The 23,075-nt window shown below is 33.6% G+C and overlaps 1 protein-coding gene across 1 annotated transcript in view; it reads right to left on the reverse strand.

Annotated features, from left to right (window-relative positions):
• The window catches only part of GALNT13 (polypeptide N-acetylgalactosaminyltransferase 13), a 605,545-nt gene that overhangs the window by 210,855 nt on the left and 371,615 nt on the right, over positions 1–23,075 (reverse strand). The window contains exon 5 of the mRNA XM_030917104.1: positions 371–537. Within this exon, the coding sequence (XP_030772964.1) occupies positions 371–537 (167 nt within the window). The remainder of the gene's footprint in view (positions 1–370; positions 538–23,075) is intronic.

Here is a 23,075-nt window from a genome sequence, read left to right on the forward strand (position 1 = left end):
ATTTTTTGCCTTAGATATAAAATAATAGAGATTTCACTAGTTAATTAATGTCGTGTATCCATAAAACCATATGAATACTCAATAATATAATCAATTGAGTTGGAAAAAAAGATATATTTTTGAAAGTCATTTTGGCTGAATTTTTAGGTTAGTAAGAACCATATAGAATCATGAGAGAAAGTGAAAGAATTAGTTATTTGCTTCTAGAGTTGGCATTAATGAGGTTATTGATGAGAATTTGATAGGCTGTGGCAGGGCTAGTAAAGTTATAATGCAAATATAGATAATTGCCTAGTTATCTTTTTGGCTATAACAAAGCTTTCTAATACAAAAAAAAAAAAAAACAAACAAAAAAAAAAACAGCTTGTACCTCTTTCACTGGCATCATCTACCAAGATGACCTCAGAGAGTAGATAGTGTGGGGAACGATTTATCACACTGTAAACAGTTCTAAGGAGAGTGCTCCAAGCTTCATTATGAAACACAATGACTACACTTGTGTTTGGAAGTTCATCAGGGTAGACTTTTGTCTTACATCTGAAAAAGAGGAAAGAAGGGGGATCTTAATAAATGCATTTTTTATCCTGATTATTATAAAAAGAAATATCCATAATAGCACAACTTCAAACTTGAAAGCCCCTTACTAAGGAAATGTTTTATGAATATCTAAAATCATTTCCCTTTTATAAGTGCTATGAGTTGGCATTCTGAAAATTAAATATGCATAATTACTAATATTTTTATTTTAACTCCTGCAGGGAACAAAGCAGCATGATTTCTACAAGTCTAAGAAAAACCTAAGAAATATAAAATAACATTCTGAAACTTTTGATAAAAGACCTGGTACAACAGGTACAAAGGAGTTCATTTAGTGAATATAATTTTATTCTTTGTTAATAAAAATGTATAACTCAAGAACTCATAGGAACATAAACAGACACGGGCCCAAAGGATTTTGAAGTATGTAAAACAGATTTTTCTGTCCTAAATCTAGTCATGTATGCTTTCAATTCCGTTTGAGGATGCTATAAACAATATCTACTTCCAGGGAAAGATTTAGGTTTCCTTTAGATTCAGAATCTACTAAATGCATCCTGGCATCTAAAATTTCCTTATGTTTTGGAGATCAGGAAAGGGAATGAACTACCAGCATTTCTCAAACTTTAATGTGCACAGTCATGGATATGGAAGTGCTGGGAAGGTAAGAGCGTGTTCCCTTTAAATGACATGGAAGTGGGGAAGGGAAGTGCTGGGTAGAGGAAGGTGTGGTCCCTGGCTAGGGATCCACCCCGACAGACCCTGTGTGAGGATGGCATTTTCTGACCAAATGTTGCATTTCCCAAGACCACCCTGGCCTGCCATCCTGTGCCTATAACCAGCCCCCACCCCCTCCATTTCAGCATCACCTAGAGATTCATTCAAATGCAGATTCTAATTCACTAGGTCTTGGGTGAAGTTTCTGCATTTCTGAAAAGCTCCGAGATGATTTAGAGGCTGCTGGTCCCTGGTGCACAGTAATTAGTAAGGGGCTACGCCATAATTATTACTAGTTTTAGAACTTATATTTTGGAAAATGTTTTTGACTTTGCTTATAAATCCAGAGAAGTCCAGATTTTTCTTTTCAAGTAATCAGTCAGGGTACACTTGGATAAGTGATATGTATGGTGCTGTAGGTGGTGAGCCCAAATTTAACAGGCAGGTGTTTGTTGCTCCCATCACCTTGTCAACATTCAGGCATTTCTGTCATGTCATTTTAAATCAATGTGATTACAGATTATATATATATATAAAAAATCCTCAAAAGGTTTCTGGAGCAGTAACAGAAGTGTATTACCTGAGGTTATTTTTCATGTAAAATATTCTGAAGAGCTAGATAATTAACACAATAATATAAACTGAATCAGATACCTCTTGCTACTTATGACTGGCTTAATGCATGACACAATACGGCATTGTTGAAATTAGTTTCCTTCACAAGGGAGTGAAAAAAAATACAATAAAATGTGGAAGATGAAGGCATATAATAAATATTTGATTGTGTGCCAGTTAAGATCTTCATTATCTTTTAAAACCATCTAAAAGATCACCTAGTCAATAAAGTCTTCTGTAATACAGACAGCTAAAAATGTCCATTTACCTCAATTACAACATTTTCCAGCATACATTTACTTGAAAAAGATTTATTAAGCATCTAGAATACAAAAGATACTGTGCATATAGGAAAATAAACATGTAAGGCATGAGAAAAGTGGTTGGATTTATTGCCATTTTTTTCCCTTCTGGTGGCAAGATTCAAAAGATTTCCAAGAACTTTATCATTTGACTTGTATCTCCAAGTAGCTCATCACTAAATAAACTTAGAAAGTCGTCTTGGTAAATGAGAGGGTTTTCTCTACCATTTTTCTCAAATTTCTATTCTTCTGCCTCATTAAAAAACCTAATCACTTTCAGTATGCAAAGTCAAGAGTAAGGTAAAGATCATCCTCCTCCTCAAAGAAGTATAGCTGGAAAAAACAGGCTCAAAGCAGTCTAACAGCCAACAGCCAGTGGCTTCACTCAAGGATTACAGTCAATAAAGTCTACTCAGCATCGTTTTTTAAAAAATATTTTTTCAATCAACATTTTTTGTATGTTACACTAAATGCCAACAATTAAATAAATGATTTAAAATGTCAAACTAAAAGCAGATATTTAGATCTAGCATCTTAAAGTATTTTTATCAAGCTTTACTTTGTGATTAAAAAAATTCACTCACAGGCCGGGCGCGGTAGCTCACGCTTGTAATCCCAGCACTTTGGGAGGCCAAGACAGGCGGATCACAAGGTCAGGAGATTGAGACCATCTTGGCTAACACGGTGAAACCCCGTCTCTACTAAAAATACAAAAAAAAAAAAAAAAAAAAAAAAAAAAATTAGCCGGGCCCGGTGGCAGGCGCCTGTAGTCCCAGCTACTACTCGGGAGGCTGACGCAGGAGAATGGCGTGAACCCAGCAGATGGAGTTTGCAGTGAGCTGAGATCGCACCACTGTACTCCAGCCTGGGCAATACAGCGAGACTCCGTCTCAAAAAAAAAAAAAAAAAAAAAAAATCCACTCACAAATGAATACAAAGTTAGTATTCATTTTATGTGTCAAACTTATAGTGAATTAGTTTGCTGTTAATGCAGCTAGTGAATTAGTTTGCTGTTAATGACAGAAAACTTCCACTATTTAATGTAGCATAAAAATAAAATAGGGCTAATATTTTAATTAATTATTCCTCTTCTTCCTATGTAAACAATCATTCATCAAAGGGTAAAAAGGTTCAGTTATGGGGGATGAATAAGTTCTGGAGATCTAATGCACAGCATGGTGACTATAATTAATAATACCGTATTGTATACTGTAGTTGAAATATACTAAGACAATTGTTCTTAAGAGTTCTCACCACATCAAAAAAAATCATAAAATGTGAGGTGATAGACATGTTAACTTGATCATTTTGCAATGTTTATGTGTATCAAAACATCAAGTTGTATACTTTAAGTATATATAACTTTTAGTTGTCAAATATGCCTCAATAAAGTTGAAAAAAGTCATTCAGCAAAGACTCCTGTACTATTAATCTAAAGTGATACAAATTAGTTATTTTCTATGTCAGTTTATCCAGTTATCCTAAATGCATAGATTTATGTAAGCAAGAGTTATGATCTTCATTACTTCTGAGGAATCTGTGGTGCAATGAACTGCAATGAATATTTATAACACCATCCTTGGTGGTGCCAACACTCCTGGTCCTTGGTTGACATGATAAGAAAAAAGCCATATAAATCAGTCAGCTGTTGATTAGCAGGCAAATGTAGGATTGTAATGATGCCTCCAGTAACAAATCTTTGTTTAATCATATGAAATTTAATTCCTGATGTTCTTTTGTATCTTGTTCTTTTCAGACAATAACTTTTGGTTCTAATAGTGAACCATAACGTAATCTTTTTGAAAAAATAGTGAATGACAATTAAACTCAATACACACAGTACAAAGAGTACACATAATTTAGTTGAAACAACAGCTATATGAACAGCTATGACCATGTTTGTAAAACTCATGCTAATTTCAGACACTTAAAATGAAAAAACTGCACATCTTAGCACATGTGAATACAATAATTTCTTTTGTTTAGATAAGAAAATGCATTTAAAGTTTTGTATAGTTAAAAAACCTTTAAAATAAACTATATGTTACACTACATAACATAAATAATATCTAATGTTATAATATTTTATATATATATATATATATATATATATATATATATATAAAGCTGGCAGAGTTTTTAACTCACTGATATTTCCAGAAACAATTCAAAACAAGCAAGAACAACATAAACAAGGAACAAATGATGGAAGTGGGGATAAGTACTTCAAATAGAACAAATAGATAGAACTTGGCTAATAATCTATTCCCCCTGATACAAGACAATTTGTTCTTTGTGATATTAGAAGGATAATTTCACCACTTTTCACCTCAGTTTTTATACCTTTTGCATAATAAGATTAAGGTAGGCAAGCTCAAAGGTCTTATCTGAAATGTATGGTAGATATTGCTTGGTATACACTGCAAAGTAAAGCTCATAATCTCCACATGGTGGAACTGGAAAGGACTTTCAAAGTTGGCTATTTCAAAGTTTCATTTCACAGAACACAAGTCTCAAGCTGCATACTTCTTTCAGTACTATAATAAAGTAATAATAATGCAACAAAAATAATTTAGTAATACTAATGATTTCTGCCTGAAATTCTTTTATATGCTGTATCAAAAGTTTTAAATAACATTAATTGTAAAAAAATTAATTGGAAAAATTAGGAAAAAATAAAGCATATTAAAATGTGCCAAAATCTTGCATTCAAATATATATATCATTATATCAGATAAGGAAATATCAATTTCTCTAGGATCACTTCATTAAAACTAAGCATAGAATGTCAGCTTTAATTGAAATTATGTACATTTAGACCAAATAACTCTTTTAGCAACATGTCTTATGAAGTTATTATTTGTTTTCTTTTACATAAACATCTAAATGGGATTAGCAAGAATTGACATTATTGTGGTGCACAATGTATATGTAATTAACTTTGAGAGTAAAAGTAGCAGATGGCAATAGAAATTTTCATCAATTTGAAAGGAATATTTGATGTCCGAATCAAGAACCTGAAATCTGGTATTCCAGTGAAATCATAAGCTTTATCATGGCAACAGTTAACACTATATTGACATGCTGAATTTGTAATACTTGCAAGGAAGCGAAAGTTTATTTTTTTTTAATTCTATGATAATATATCTGTGGTTCTTCATCTTGGCTGGACATTGGAATTATCTCACGAGCTCAAAAAACTATAGGTGTGAGAGTTTCTGTCACAGAGATTCTGATTAAAGTGTCTGAATGTGTCTACAGATGAAGATACTTTTAAAAAATCTTTGGAAATTCAAATGTGTAGCCAAAGTTGAGAATGGTTACTCAAGTACTTTACCACAAGGATAGACTTTTTGAAATGTGTAAAACCTTTAGGCTTATGTCAACATTTTAAAATATGATGCATGAAGTTAACATCTCTCTTTGTGTTTCTATCGTATAAAAGTAAGATTACTTTTATGTCATATAAAAGCAAGAAGACATTATTTACTGTCATGAAAGCAGGGAAAGTCATAAAATCTTCTCCACTTATTTTACAATCTCTTCTGTCATCTGGATGTACACTAATGCTGTTCTAATGGTCTATTAGCTGTTGATTTATAAATATATAAAAATAAATCCAGCTGAGCTACTTTGGAGAGAATATGGAGGCAGAATCATGTTTCCAATGTCTATAACATGGCAATACAGTGAAATAGTATTCCTATTTATCACTTTTTCCCTAGGCTATGAACACATTATGGAAACATAAACTGTTACAATTTGATTTTATCCTTTCAAAACAGTATTGATGTTTTCAGATAAGCTACTGAACACAACATGCCACATCAGAGAAATAAAAATTGACTGTAAGATGAGAATGTGAAATCACAAAGGATCTATGATTACACAGTGATTTAGTTAGACACAGTCCATTCAGGACTCCAGACAAAGGCTGTTAACACTGGAGTTTGCATGACTTGTTGGATTGCTGCTCATTGAGTCAGTGGTTGCCTTTTACTACCTCAGTCAATGATGATTAATAACAGTAATTAAAATAAATACTTGCAATACAAGTCCTCCATATATTTTTAAGAGCTATGAGAATTGCAGAATTCTGTGTGGTTTCTGTGTTTCCCAATCATTAACATTCATATTCACAGAGAGAAATTTCATCATTCTCCCATGCATCCATGCAAAGAAAACTTGTGCAACCAAAAAGTGGTTCTTTCATAACAATTGAGCAGCTTGGGGCCTGAAGTAAAATAAAACACTAAATTTTGCATGGGTTACTATGTGTTGGTTTATATTTACAATGTGTTAAATCTTCCAAAAGTAAGTTCCTGTGTCATAATTACTTGAGTAATTAAATTTTTTTTAAAAATCAGATTGGTATTCTTCTGCTACAAACATCTTTATTTTAAAATCCAGGGAGATGCTGTACTTATCTTTGGTGTATTTGATATCTGATCAATTCTTTGCTTCTTCTGTTTTCTTCTAATTATTGGTGGGGATGGAGTGAGAGGGTCATTGGGCAGGATGTACTTCCAATGCTCCCATACTTCCTGGCTTCTAATGGAAATATGTCATAGGAATCTCAGGTGGGACATAGCAGTGCTGGACAAAATAGGAACTGGAAGCCAAGGAATTTCTCTACTCTTCCCTAATCCCGTATTAGAATATACAGCCCCCTTCCCTGGCCTTGTACCTTGTATATACCATAATCTTTTACTTTTTTATACTCTTTCACAATAAATCTATTGAATCCAGTCGACTAGGGGATTCTTAAAGAGTAGAACAGAAGGAAGGTTCACCTTATTTATCTCTGCCTCTCCAGAATCTAGCATTCTGCATGTTACAAAAATATCGTTAATAAGTGGTTGAATGGATGAAAGTTTCACAATGAGGGGTCATATTGTATGAATTATCAGATCAACTCCCCAGTCATATCTCTGCATTATTACAAGATGAAATAGAGGTGTAGAAATATCTTTTTAAAAAACATTTTTTTTCATATCTTCAATTGATTTTGTTTTTCTATAACCAGAAATGAGCAAAAGACAGAGAAGGGAAAGGGAAAGAGTATATGAAAATGAGTTTGTTAGTCATCCAATTATAACACATTCCCCTCAAACCTCAGTAACATAATTACTATTTGGACATATTGGAGAAAGATCTGTGTCTGGAAAACCTGTAGTTGCCTCCCCATTCTGCCATTTAAAATCTGTGACTAAACTTTCTAAGCTTCAGTTTTGTCATCACCTAAATTAGAGTAAAACTGCTCAGATATCTACATTGCAGAAGTTTGGAGGAGAATGTATGAAATTATAATGAAATGATATGAATGAAATTTATTATTATAATATTTTTATAGTATGAAGCACTGTACAGAATATTATAGATAAGGTCTCTAAAATTATTTGGGTCAGCCATGCTGCTGGTAGGACTCTGATCATTGCCATGGTTCTAATATCTTGTATTTTATCTTTAATTTCTGTGGTCAAACTTTCATTTTATACTCACTATTTCCCCATACATTTCAGTAATAGATCTGGTGACTAGACCATCTAGGCTCGAGGGAAGCTTTATCTGTTTGTCCAGTGTAGCAATATGGAGTTAGGGTCCTGCCTCTTTCCCTTTCAGCTCTTTTAAATCATGTATAGCTCCTAATCCTAAATTTATCTGGCCTGCTGGTAGAACTTTCTGCTTACTTACCTTAATCTCTGCTTACTTACCTTAATCTCTGTTTAATATTTTCAGCTGGAAGAACCCAGAGGATCATATTTTGCCTGCTTGTTGAGATCTCTGTTTCTTGCCTGCTCCTGACCATCCATGAGCTATCTGCCATATTGCACCCCTCCTACTAAGCACAACTGGGATTGTCCTTGACCACTTTCTCCACTCTATTGGTCTGTCTGGTTACCAAATTTTGCATCTTGCCAGAGTTAGGCTAGGTCTCCCATCTATCAAGCCCTGATTTAAGAAACATCATAATACAAGAGGCAGTTGTAAATGGCTAATATTTATGGATATGCTAATTATATAGCAGGCATTGTGCTATGTGTTCTATATGGATCATGTCATTTGTTCCTGAGAATGGAGACTTCCAGCAACCACACAGATTACCTATCAGAACTATGATAAGGCTTAAAAGTAATAAATAACTTCATTTCATGCATCAAGAACTACTAAGAAATAAATTTATTCAAACAATAAAACTGTTCAAATAGCCCCATTCTCAGGAGGGAGGTTGCTCACGTGGGTAAAGAGCCTGTTTCCTAGGACAATTATATATTGCCTAACTAGACAAGCTGGTTGCTTATCAATTAACCTCCAGAACCTCCTTATTATGTCTACCCATTCCAAACTATTATATTATGTACTTCACCCAATACATTAAAAGACCTCCTTAAACTGCTTAAGTCCAGATTCCTAATGGCTACAAATACGCACCTTGGCCTCTCCTTTCTGTGACTACTAAGACATCTGTTAAGGTGGTGATCAGGAAATAAACTCAGTTTTCTTCTTCATCAGGTTATTCTGGTGGTCTTTTGTGGGGTTCACAGAAAAGATAATCCTTATAATATTCCTTAAGAACCAATTGTTCTTTTTTTCTTTTCTTTTCTTTTTTTCTTTTTTTTTTTTTTTTTTTTTTTTGAGATGGGGTCACTCTGTCATCCAGGCTGCAGTGCAGTGGCATGATATTGGTTCACTGCCACCTCCGCCTCCTGGGCTCAAGCATCCTTCCATCTCAGCCACCTAAGTAGCTGGAACTACAGGCACACGCCACCACTCCCGACTTATTTTTGTATTTTTTGGTAGAGACAAAGTCTGACCATGTTGCCCAGGCTTGTCTCAAACTCCTGAGTTCAAGCAATCTGCCCAACTTGGCTTCCCAAAATACTAGTATTACAGGCCACTGCACTAAACCTAATTATACTATTACTCCCACTTGATAAATAAAGAACCTGATGTTCCAATCAGTTAAGTAACTTGCTTCTATGTAGCGGAGCTGGGTTTCAAACCCATGCAGTCTGATTTAAAATGTTCTTTCCTGATGGGATAAAGTTTTTTACTAGTTCAGATAGTGTTTCTGATAACAATGGTAGTTATATCACCATCTTAACTAAGCCACACGGTAAATAAAGATGGTACATTATTTTTGTCGCAGTATACTTTAATGGAAATAAATAGGACTTAGATATAAAGAAGTCTACAGTGATTATTAGAGTGATGATGATTTTAAAGTCTAAAGCAGTAACTGTCCATCAAGGCTTGGTGCCTTAAAAGCATGAAGGTTAACAAATGGGAATAAACTTATGAACACCATGAGAGAAGCAGAACAGAGTAGAACATTGACAATTAGGATCAATACTATTAACTTTAGAGACTGTAAATGTGCTACTACATATTTAGTAGTTGTATGTTCATATCACAAAATATATTTAATTAGAGTGTGAAAGAATGAAAGCTTCACAGTGAGGCAGGCATTGCATGAATTATTAGATCAACAACTCACCAATCACATTTCAGCATTGTTATAATTGGAATGTTATCTGAGATGGTCCAGGGCAGCATAGGCCTAGAGTTAGACTGGGCCTCTCTCTCTCTCTCTCTTTTCTTTTCTTTCTTTAACACTCTGTGCTTCAGTTTCTTTGGTTGTAAAATTGGAATAATAATATTAACTACCTCGCAGAGTTGTGAGACAGGAGGCAGTAAATATAAAGTAGGCCAGTGCCTAGAATATAGTATAACATATATGTAAATTTATGACATGGTGCTTTTTTATTGTATATAGCCATAATTTTCTTATTTGAATTTTTAAAAATCTATAGAAAAATAAAACCAAACAAAATAGGTTAGATATTAGGTTAGTGCAAAAGTTATCACAGTTTTTGCCATTACTTTCAATGCCATTACTTTCAATAGCAAAAACTGTGATAACTTTTGCACCAACCTAACAGCATATGGCTTGGTGAATTCAACACTATTGGGAGGAAAAGCATTTTATCTTCCACTGCACCTTGTGGTTTTTACTAAAATTGTAGAAATAGAACTTCAAAAGGAACAGTCACCCCTTACAGACTTGTTTTGAAAAGTATTTTGGTGCTAATTGAAGTTCTTTAAAATAATAAAACATTTTTTTATCATTTTTGAATAAATTAAGTGCCTCACCAGAGTAGTAATGAAAGAGCAACCCAAAATAAAAACAAAACAAAACAAAATCCATTTATAAGAGCAACATCATCAATAGAAACATGCCATCTTCTAAGGTGAGTGTTTTGAAGAGGCCCCCATGTCTTTAAATCATAAGTACAGATAGGTTATTTAAGAAAGTAAACATATTATTATTTTAACAACTAGCACTGGCAACCCACTTATGAAAGAAACTGCCTTTGACAGGAAGAATTTCTTTTAGGGAGGTATGTATTGCCAGGAAACCGAGGAAATAGCTGCTTTGAATGAGATAAGGGGAATATTTGCTTCATTCCAGAAGGGTAGGGGCTTAAGGTGGGGAAAACTAAAGAAAAGAGTAAAAAGAGACTATGATGAGGAAAGGAGTAAGTCAAATGACGTGAAGCTAAAAAGGCCAATGAGCTCCTCAGTGCTGGTGTGATAGCTGGAGGAAATCGAAAAATGAGTGTGTCTAAAGTTAAGGTTTCACTACGATTTTGCAATACAAGCCCATCTCCTCTCTTATTGTCTACTAAGTTTAGCCTATTAATAAATGCATTATATTAGTAATGTCATGGCAATGTCATTAATTTGAGAAAAAAGCCAAATTTAGTATCTGGATTGAACTGTGAGGAGCAGAGAAAGCAGTAACAAAAGCAGTCACAAAACACTTAGGTCTACCAGGGAATTGAATAAATCTTGCACGGCTCTCTGAACATCCATAGATAATTCTTCTGGGGTTTCAGTGGACCTCATCTGGATTTTAACAGAGGGTACACTAGGCTGATGTCTAAGTTATTTTTAAAAATAAAATGTCATGAATATAATTTCTATTAAATAAACAACAATCATATATTACCACTGGAGTTATTTCCATAATGTCAATAATTTTAAAATAGCCTGTTTATCTAGGATATAAAAATGAAGGAGATAACTTACAGTATTATGCAAGCAAGTTTTATATTCTTTCTATTGTGAAGAACTCTCTCAAATTTTGGAAATAAATGACAATAAAAGTAAAAGAACACCATTCAAGTAAATGTTGTGGCCTTTGTTGTTTTGGAACATGAATTTATGGGATTGTTCCCTTTATGTAACCTCTGAATATAATTATTTCATGCTATTGGAAGTAGTTAACAATTAGTTGCCTAGAATAAACAAGTTTATTGCCTGTGATAACTATAATTAAAATGACTTTGCAACAAACTTCCTCCTGCAATTCATAAGTTAAATTTTTACTTTTGTTAGTAAAAATAACACTGGATTTTGTTGTCAGCAGGTCTGGACTCTGGTCTGGGCTTTGCTTCTGCTCTCATTTATGGTCTTATCCCAGTCAACTGACCACCTAGGTGCTCATGATTTTTACCTCTCTGAGACAATGAAACCGCCATCCACCCAGGTTAAAAGCCAGAAACTTTGATGTTGACATTACAATGATGATGTTGACATCACGAATCAACAAATCCTTAAATTATTGCATGGAGTCAGTACAGTGCATCTATGGAGTATTCTTGATCCTCAAAATATATTCTCCTCATGGCAGACAAAAATGGAAATCTAAAACATCCACTCCTTTATTCAAACGTTTTTGATGACTCTTCTTTCCTAATGATAAAGTCTAAAAGCTCCACAGGATCTGCATCAGCTTCACTTCATGTTTTCTATTCCTTTCCCTATTGCCTTTAACTCTTCAGAAATGTTGAACATATCAATGCTTCTTCAGGGAACAAAGCCCTCTCATGCTTTTAACTCTTTCTAGCTGTAGAATGCCTTCTATCTGGAATGCTTTCTTTCATGCAGAACTCATATATACTACCCAAGATAGGCCTCAAGTCACTCTTCCTCTCAGAAATCCTTTTTCTCCAGTGGCATTCAACTATTCCCTCTCCTCATCTCTCAGTATATTTTTTTTTTTTTTTTTTTTTTTTTTTTGAGAACAACACCAAGACTTTATTACTATCCAGTGTTTTCACAGATAAGGAAATAGGCATAGCTGGCTAATAGCACTTCTCCAAGTTAGAAAGTGGCAGAGCTGGAATTTGAGTCTAGCAGTCTAGTTTCAGGATTTTCTCCTCTGGGAAGCTGCAATAAAGGTTTGAGTAATGAATGATTGATAGAATTGGGGGTACATGAAGTTGTGTTTGCTTATCACACTTAATCATGCCCATTTCTTTACTGCTAAGAGCTTGATTCATTACTGAAGAAAAAAGGTCTGTTGGTAACAAATAAATCATTTGTGTCTTTGAGAACATCAGCAACTTTGAAGAAAAGGGGGTGAGGATGTCTATTGAGTTGATAGTGAGCCTAATGACATTAAAAGCAAATGTCCTTAGTAAATAGTCAAACAATGATATTATTTTTCAAGTCAATAAAGAAGATATGTATATATTAAAGTTACAAATATATATGTCTTCTTTATTGAGTTGAAATGATGAATATATATGTACATATTCATCCTTTTAAGTCGGTGAATTTTTTTTTTTTTTTTGGTGAATTATTATATTAAGTGGCTACAGTACTTTGGGAACAAACTCTTCCTTTTATAAAGGACCCAGCCTTGGGCATTGTCCAGGGCATTCTCTCTTCTCTTGATCAAAGTCTCTCAGTATATTTTATAAATTTATTCACCTTTCCTTCTTATATAAATAGGATATTGGCCAATTAAACCCACTGAGAGGATAAAGTCATTCTGAAGTGTGTAGAAAATTCCTGATCATACTGTAACTACTGTTTTCAGTGCAAAATCTGAACGATTCTCTGAAAAGATCTGTTTCCTCTTAATATGCTTCTAATGAGACTTTTCACCCATAGAAATTTTAAAATTATATATATACACATACACACGCACACACTCAGCAAAAGTTTGAGAATTTAGTTATTGATAATGAAACTCGAATTGTCAATTGAAGCTCTGTATTCAGAGTATATTAGGATGAGATATGACTGGAAGGAAGAGAGATGTGTCTGGTATTTACACATCATTAGATTCAGAACTGATGTTGTGTCCTTAGTACCAAGAAAAATACTAGGTTAAGAACAGCCCAGTGTTGGCAAAGGACAAGAGTCTTGCCTGTGGTATACAGCAATGAGCACAATGAAGGGATACTATCAGATAAATTGATGGTATTTGTAGAGTTTGGTAGCAGGTAGTGAAACTGACCCAAGAGTCCCATAAACTGTTCTATTTGATAAACATAGAAATTGACCTTTCTGATCTTAAAGCTTGAAACTTATATTTGTTTTATTTAAGTTCCTTCCTCAGGAAAGGACCTTCAGGCCTCCAAAAAAAAAAAAAAAAAAAAAAAAGCATCGAAGAACTGAAACACAGCAGATCACCACATCCTGAAAATGAGATTCCAGAACTCTCATTCATCATGCTTGTTTGCTTGGCCCTCCCTAGTTCTTGTTTTCTCACACATTGTTATATTTCTTCCCAGCTATATAAACCCCTAGTTTTAGTCAGTTATAGAGGTAGATCTGAGACTGAGCTCCTTGGTGGCAACACCCGATTAAAGCCTTCTTCCTTGGCAATATTCATCTTTTCAGTCATTGGCTTTCTGCATGGTGAGCAGCAGGTCCTACAGCAAAACTCTAGTTTTTCAGTAACAATAGCAGGGACCACATCCAGGGGACGATTTCAGAAATAGATCACAGTCCCAGAGAAAATAATTCCTTCATGGAGAAACAGGGCTTCTGATTTGGTTGCAGCAAGATATTCATACAAAAGTGTATGACACAGAATCAGTTCATGGATCACAGTACAACATGCGAACTAGAGCTCAAGACCAAAGTAGTAACCTAAAGAGATAGGGTCAATTAAGGTGCAAAAAGGGCTTGTTAACCCTTTCCCGTTTAGGAAAAAAAAAGTGCAGATCTCTGCCAGTGCTCACTTAATTTTACATAAACACGCTCTTTGAGGCTGAGGCAAATCTGACTGATTTTCAACGTGAAAATGAAATATAAAAACTGTTCTTGGAGTTATTTCTAAACAGAACTAACATCAGAATCATATGAATCATAAGAATCATCTATTTCAGAAAAATTGGATTCATCAAATGAATCTTCAGCCAACAAACTGTTTGAGAACAATGTTAACATCATACATACGAATGTTATGTTTTCTAGGATTTGACATTTACAGTGATTGAGAATTACTATATTTTGTAAATGGAAATACCACTACTAAAAACAGAATGCAATAAATAGAATGATGTCTATTGTTTCCAAAGTCAATATACTAGAGCCATGCAAATATTAATAATAAAAGTGAGATATTTCATGGCAAAGTTATCTCAGGGTAAATGCTACAGCCACAAGTGCCACTGGTGAGTATTGTAGGGGCAATTGGGAAATGGGTTAAGCTAGAATGAAGGCCACAACCAGCCTATTTTTGTGTGATTAGAAAAATGTGCCCCAGGTAGCCAGTGGAGTCCTGCTTCCAAAACCTAAAAGCAAATGAAGCCTTTGTATCCAGAAAAAGGCACCCTTTTCTCAGTGAGACAGCCCCTCCCCGCATCATCAGCAGAGTGCACCCACTCATTTCTTCAGCTGGTGTCTTTGTGCAGTAAACACACTGGATCACTCTGCATGGATGTACTGAGCCTAGGAGTCCTTAAATCACCCTGACTACGAGAAGTGATATGTTCTGTTGCCAGAGGAACAGTTGCGTCTTTAGATGAAGTGGAGCAGAAAGTCAGGCAGATAATTGCACTTTATTTGAGCAGGGTCAATGAGGAGAGTCTCTCTATACACAGCAAAAAAATGTGGGCTTTGTGAGAATTTAATTTTTCTTTTGGCTAAGATACTTTTTCCATTTATTTCTATCTTTTTTAACTATATAGTACTATATACTAATGCCAATAAATATAAAGTCAATATAAATGGTGTTTCATAATACACTGAAATTGAATATCATGAATTTCTGATACTAAAGAAATGTTTTAAGGAACAACTATATTTTATTCTTGTGGCATAGAAACTTAAATACTAATTGATATATTTACAAAAATGTTTTAAATCCATCATTAAGAACAATTAATATCGGTGTTGTGTGTAAAATAAGTTAAAAAAATTAAAGCAGAGAAATCATGTTGTTTTACCTACTAAAATAGAGTTTTAAAAATATTAAATAGTAATCGCAAGGTTTAATTGCTGCTAAATTAAGTATTAATTAAAAGACTATATGCATCATAAATTTCTCTTCTTGCATATTTCTCCATGCACCGTTTTAAAGAACAAACACATTATTTTTTCTGTTTGTATTTTATTCTCATTAAGTACAATCATTGTTATAAATGACAATTATAGACACATCATTTTGGGAGGAAGGGAGATTTTTTATTACATTCAGGGAAGCATTTTTTGACAAGAATGCAACAGAAGTAATATTGTGTACTTAGTGCATCAGAGAAGTTGACAGAGAATGTTGATTTGTGCCATTACTAATGTTAACTTTGATCACTTAAGGTGAGAATTTGCTAACTTTTCAATTTTTATCAAAATTTCACTCACTAGTTATATCATTATTGGAGCTCAGAAAATGATACACCAAAATAAAGGCTTCATAAGAAAAGTTTTTCTCTGACCTTCTCCTGCCCTCGTGTCTCTGTTCACTCATTCTCCCCCAAGGCTAGCCAGAATCCCTCTTTTCCAAGGTGGGTCATAACAAACAGAACCCTGTTCCCTAAAGCCATTCACAAAACCTAAAAATATTACTCTAACTCACCACCGTCAAACTTTCTGTATAAAAATTGTCCATCAAGAAAATATTTCACCTACCTTGTTTAACTACAGGTCATAAGATTCCCATTCTGGAGAGGGTCCTGCCCCACACCCATAAGGAAGGACTGTTGCACAGAGAGGTAAAAATCTAGACAGACAGCCCTTGTTGGGTTTCCCCACTCAGTGTATTAGCATTGTATCATACCCTTTTTTGTCCAGTAATACTCTACACAGCTGTTCATACTTTGTTGAATCTAAGCATAAAAATGGACAATTTCCCTCATATCTTTGGGATTTTATCCTGAAGGCTTCCATGTCACGTAAAACTATGATAAAATAAAACTGTGTGACTTTTTTTTCATATTAATCTGCCTTTGTCAGTGATTTCCAGCAAACCATCAAGAGGACAAAGAAGTTTTTCTCTTGTACCTACATCATCTATTGATAACTATTTCCTTTAACATATATCTTGTGCATGTATTTTTTCACATACTTGGAGCTGTATCTTGAGGGTAAATTCCTAGAAGTTGAATTGCTGAATCAAAGGTAAATGCATATACAGTTTTATTAGGTATCGCCAAATCTCTCACTATAAGGGTTGTTGCAGTTTACTTTCACATTGTCAATGTGTGAACAGTTTTGGTTTTTCCATAGACTTGCAAGCAGAATGTGCTATCATACATTTAAGTTTCCAGCAGATTGCTAGGTGAATAAAGGTCAACTCAGTATAGTTTTAACTTGCATTTTTAAAAATTAAGAATGAAGTCAAACATCTTTGAATATGTGTAACGTCAATTTTCTCTCAGTCTCTCTCTCTCTCTCTCTCTCTCTCTCTCTCTCTCTCTCTCTCTCTCTCTCTCTCTCTCTCTCCCCCCCCCCATATGTATTGTGAATGTTTATTCTGGTCTTCCATTCATTATTGTGGTGGAAGGTTTTTGTTTATTTGCTTGTCTAGCTTTTAACACTATCAATTCTTTAGACATCTTTATAGTGTTATTAGCACTTTAGCTGTGATATATCTGGAAATATTTTCTATCAGTTTGATGTTTGTCCTTTCATTTAACTTATTGCTTTGCTATGTAAAATGTTGTATGTATCAATATTTTCTTCCGTTGCATATGCAGTATCACCACAGAGAGCATTTCCCTTCACCGACATTAAGAGGAATTTAGCTAGTTTTTCAAAAACATTAGAAGGCTGATTTATGTGGAGCTTATTCTTTTCTTCTGATGTGAGATTTGTGTCAAATTATATCTTTTATCAAATGACGAACCAGTTGTTTCAGCATCAATTATTAGTGATAGGAGAGTGATTTGTCATTTTTAATCACATATTAAACCTCAATTTATTTTTTTATTTATCTGTATATTTTCTATTCATTCATTTTGTCTGTCTATCTATGCTCCACTATTACATTGTTTTAAATATAAAACTTTATACTATGTTTTAATATCCAGCAAGACTAGTTCTCCCTTGTAGTTTTTTTTCTTTGCTTTCCTGGCTATTTTAGCATATTTTTTCTTGTGAGCCCCTTTATTCATTCTGATTCATCAAATGTTTTATGCTTATCAGAGTATAGGCACACTCCTCCCTAAATGTTGCCATGTGCTTTATTAACTAGAGTTTGATTTCCATTTGAGTATTTTTAAGTAAAATTTATATACCATGAAATGCACATAGCTTAAATGTGTATTTCCTAAGTTTTGATAAATGCATACACTTGTGTAACCTAAACTCCTATCAAAATGTGAAGAATTATCATAGCTACATTTCTTCACAAGAAATTTTCTGTCCTACAAATCAACCACTTATTTGCTTTTTATCACCACATAATTATTTTGCCATGATATCACAAGGTATATACACTTTTATATAGGGCTTTTATAGTTTTCTCTATTTCTGTCTACACACATACACCATACAAATAAATAAATGAATAAATAAATAAATAATGTAAACTTCTCTTTTTTCCTAAAATTCTGAAGAATGACCTTATTACTGAGCATTTTTGAAGTGTAATGAATAACTAAAGTCAAAGCAATCTTCATATATCAATTCCTCCCTTCCCATCATGAACACCTCATAAATGCCCTGAGCTTCAATTGTAATTGCTAAATGTAATATAAAATATCATGCCTCACTGACTGCAAGCAATACCAAAATGTTAAATATAGCTATCCTTAATTTCAATGTAATACTAGTTAAGAGCAGCTATTACCATTGAAGAATGAAAATCCCGGGTGATAAATACTTTTGCCTGTGATAATTTCCAAATGATTTATTAAAAATAAAATAACAAATTTATTCAAGACCAGCCTGACCAACATGGAGAAACGCTGTCTCTACTGAAAACAGAAAATTAGCCAGGCATGATGGCACATGTCTGTAATCCCTGCTACTCAGAAGGCTGAGGCAGGACAATCGCTTGAACCCAGGAGGCAGAGGTTGCAGTGAGCTGAGATCCTGCCATTGCACTCTAGCCTGGGCAACAAGAGCGAAACTCCATCTCAAAAAAAAAAAAAAAGAAGAAAAGAAAAGAAAAAATAAATAAATGAAAATCAACAAAATGGATCAGCTTTCCATCTACAATAACATAGTGAAAAGAAATAGTGAGCTTAATCACTCCCAAATAGATACAGTATCTATCCAGAATCCCTTATATGTTACTGCTGTCTCTTACATTTAGCTGTATGAAACATGGCATGTGTTTATTTAATTGTATTATTAAATAATTTCACATCTGTATTCTATGAAAAGGGCTGAAAAACAAATTGAATATCAAAATAATAGATTTCTCCCTTAAAATCATATTGAAGATTTAAGATCACTTGATTACATACCTAAAGGTGGACCCTTTTATAGTTTTATATGCTAAAGAAATCCCAGATTCTATCTTCAAATAATTTAAACAAGAGCTATATTTTTGGCTTAATAAATAGAAGTTACATGTTTAAATCAAGTATTCCTCTCTTGCTACAAGTAAACTCTAAACTAGAGCTGGCATTTTTTTTCTTAATTTAGTCTTCTTTATGATTTATTTAAACCGCATTTCTTACATTGTCCTTAAATCTTTTTGAAACAAAGTAGAATTTTAAAAGAATGTCTCTCTTTTGTTGACACCAATCACAACTACTACTTCAATGATGCTTCTCTTTCTAATCCAACTTACTCCATGAACTCATTCATAAATCCCCAACCAGTCCATGATTGAGGAGGCAACATATGGGGAAAGTGCATCACAAACAGGGAAAATAATGGGACAAAAGTATTGTAAATAGCTGGAGGCTGTGCTTTGACCAGAAATCAAGTCTTTGAATTCTCTAAACAGGGACCTTGCCTCTTCAGAGTGTCTAGGAGCTACTGCAGGGGAAATGTACTCATAAAATGCAAAGATTCTATATAGTTCACCTTTTATGAAACAAAAAACAGATTAAAAACAAAAGGAATAGGCCAGGTCAAAATTCATTCTGTGTTTTATCAATAATAATTTTAGGGATTAAAATAATATAAGGTACTTTGTTTTATTTTTTTGTGAGGTCTATTCAGTTTTCTTATAAAAGCCTCTTTATCTTTCATGATATTGGCTGATCAGAATATAATTTCATTGAAAATAAAATAGTACTTATGAGGAAAAGTAGGGAAACATTTCAAAGATCTGCCTCATTGACTAATAATCTGTATTATTAATTGTGGAAGATACTATAACTTTCTTTTAGGAATTTAAATTTCATCTAGATTATTTGATTTCAGCAAGATTTCTTACATAGGATTTGTAGACAAAATACCCAATGCTTTCTTTTCTAAGGAGAGTACGATCAATCTGTAAATTGTGCAAAAAGAGCAAGGAGAAATGGAACAAAGGTATGTAGAGAATAAATGGTGAGAAAAAAAGATTTTTAAAAAGGTGCATTTTCTGAAATGCTAGAAAAATGCACCCACATATAGCATTTTAAGTTTTTTCTAATATAACAAATAGAGCTGGAATTCAAGCAACCATAAAAGAAATGAAAACTATTTTGGAGGAATGTTGGGGTGGTTTCACCATTTCTCTCTGAGAATTTCAGTGGTGTGGTGTCTTGGGAAAAAGGAAAGCCTACTCTGTGCCCCACTTCAAACATTAATAAACGGTAAAACAAATGAATTTTCATAATAAGATAAACAAGTAATGTTTTCTTTGAGGAAAAGAACAAACTTCATTTTACTGTCAATATCTGTGCTCTAAAAGAGAATTTCCATGTGAGAAGGAAGTTTTCAACAGTAATGAATAGGGTTAGTATCTGAACTCTAACTCCTTTTTCCATATCCTGCAGAAAGGAATGAGTTGTCATTGGAATCTGTTACTAGAAACCTCAAATAGAATTGCCTTTCATTCTCTAAGGAGAACATACTGCACTTGTGATTGTCAAATTATTACAAATTCAAGGTCACTGCTCTCTCAGATCTCAAATGTTACTCTATAATTATAGATTCTAATTATAGGGAACAAAATCAACCTCAAGCCAACAGTCAAAAGAAATACCTACCTACAAAACAAAACAATGTAATTAGTTGAATTACTAAGTCAAAGAGTTATTCAAATAAGAATTCTAATAATAATAGATGCTGGCTTTGAACACGGTGGTGAGGATCATTCACTTTAAAAAATTATTATTGTCTAATACAATATACATGATACAACAATGAAAAGTAAACATTACTATTTCTATTAATTATTTGTATGATAAGGAAAGCGGGCTCTCATTTTTCATTTTTCTGTTTGCATCAACAAGTACTGTAACAGCCTTTATTCAAGAAAGCTAAGTTAATTGACTGACAATACTAATTTGTGCATTTTATTACTAGAATATTCTGGCAGGTGGAAAGAACTGGTTAATATACTGGTAAGTGGTAAAAACCTATTAGATGCTTTTGGAGTCCAGAGAAAATGATTCCTTTATCTTTCTAAGCCCCAGTGTGCTATGTGCTTAAAATGTGAGTAAACAAATTAATATAATTCAATTTGGTCTGTCTATAAAATGCCATTATTTCTTTGTGCTCATCTAAAACAAAAAGGTGATAGTTTGGAGAATTAGGACAAGTATTTGGGCCAGAAACTAAAGCATAAGTTTCTTATTTAAACTTTACAAACTTCTGCAATCTTTCATTAATTAAATTTGATAAACAATGGGCCTTCTTAGCACGATGTCTTTAAAAACTAGGATTTAATAAGTATCACCTACTCCCTTCATTGTTATAAGATGATTCACTGTTGACTACTTATATTACAACTTGCTTTATTACTGGCATTGCAAAATAATATAACTCATCATAAAAAAAAAAATTGTACAAGATCAAGATTTTAACAGCTTCTATCCCAAGCTCATAATGTAAATATTTAAGTTAAAATAACTTTTCTTTTCTTCAGAAATATGTGTATGCATATGTGCACATGTATTTTTAAGATTTGAAATGAAAATGAACAGAAAGTCAGGAAATTAATTTAAGAGCTTAAGATCTAGTAGAAAATGACTTTAAAATTGCTGAGAATGAATATACTGAAAAGTAAGCAATTAGTTCTTTGGTATGTCATCAGAATAACTAATTTCTCTTCAGTCTTTTGAAATCTAAGATTTTTACTAATCTTAACAACTATTTACAGGTTCTTTCTCTACTTTCTAATCTCTACAAATGACTTTAAGCTTTTCTTTTACTATACATCTAAATATTTCATTTATGGCTCATGGATAAAATTTGTGCTTGGAATATATGGGAACATTTACTCATGAGGGAAATTGCACCAACATAAATCTAGTACTCATTGAAGTGGACAGAGGTAGATGTCCATAAAGCCAAGGAATCTCAATCATTAGGGCCCATTGCTTGCATAGCCCATTCAGTACCCTGTATCCAATTTTGTATTCAGAGTTGATAGTTTTCTTAAAGAATATCCCCAATTAGTTTAAGTATGAGGCACGACATACCTGGATCTGCCCTGGAAGTCATGTATGATATATATGAGATGCGTCCTTATTCTTCATTTATCAGAAATTAGGTTGCTCCCTGCTGAGGGTCTCCCTGTTTCTATGCATCAGACATCTGAGGTCATATATATCCACAGACTGAAGGTTTCAGCCCTTAAAGTTTCTGCAAATCATAAGCTCTGCTATGAATGATCACTTCCCAGGTGGAGACTGGCATTTTTCATCATCAGAGAATAGGACCTAACCATGGCACATTAAGGACTAGAAATCACAAAGATATTCTGGTACTTTAATAGCTCCAGTTCCCAAAAAGTACCCCTGGCCCAGGCCTTCTGAAGACTGCTCAACTGGGAGCAGGATTGGGTTGATAAGTTATTACTTCATCATAAGCAAAGAGCTGAAGTGGTGAATTTGTAAGACACCTTTGAAATTAAAAAACAGAACTTGAAGCATGCCAGTGATGCACAATATACTATTAATGTGATTTCCAGATAGTATGAATATTGCTTGAAAATAATATGGGTAGAAAGATTTACATGTAGATTTAGGATTGAAGAATGGTAAGATCGGGAAAATGGAGAGAGGTAAGGAGATAAAGAGGCAGGCTTTGGCACCAGATTTGTCTGAATTCAAATCTTGACTCTAATTTACTTAGGGTGGAACATTGGTAGAGTGACTTAATCATCTTTTGACTAATTTCCTCATCTTTAAAATGTAATCACTAATAACACCTTCCTCATAAGAATGTAGGGAGATCAAATGAATGAATACATGTAAAGCACTTGTCACAGTGCCTGCACTGTAGTCAGCACTCAATAAATGTTAGCTAATATTATTAAAATCGTTCTTATTTATTATCATTATTAAAATAGGCTAGGAAGCATATAAAAATTAAGAAAATATTTAAGAGATATTAGATTCTTGGTGATTAATTTTGACCTCTGGTGCAAGATATGGAGGAGTTGAGATTACTCCAGATTTTAAAGTATAATTAATAGAGATAAGAGATATTTAAAGAGGAATTGGTATGGGAGAGTCAAAGAGAGCACTTATGCATAATTGCAGGGCA

The sequence above is a fragment of the Rhinopithecus roxellana genome, chromosome 14 (assembly GCF_007565055.1).
Source record: "Rhinopithecus roxellana isolate Shanxi Qingling chromosome 14, ASM756505v1, whole genome shotgun sequence".
Classification (NCBI taxonomy): domain Eukaryota; kingdom Metazoa; phylum Chordata; class Mammalia; order Primates; family Cercopithecidae; genus Rhinopithecus; species Rhinopithecus roxellana.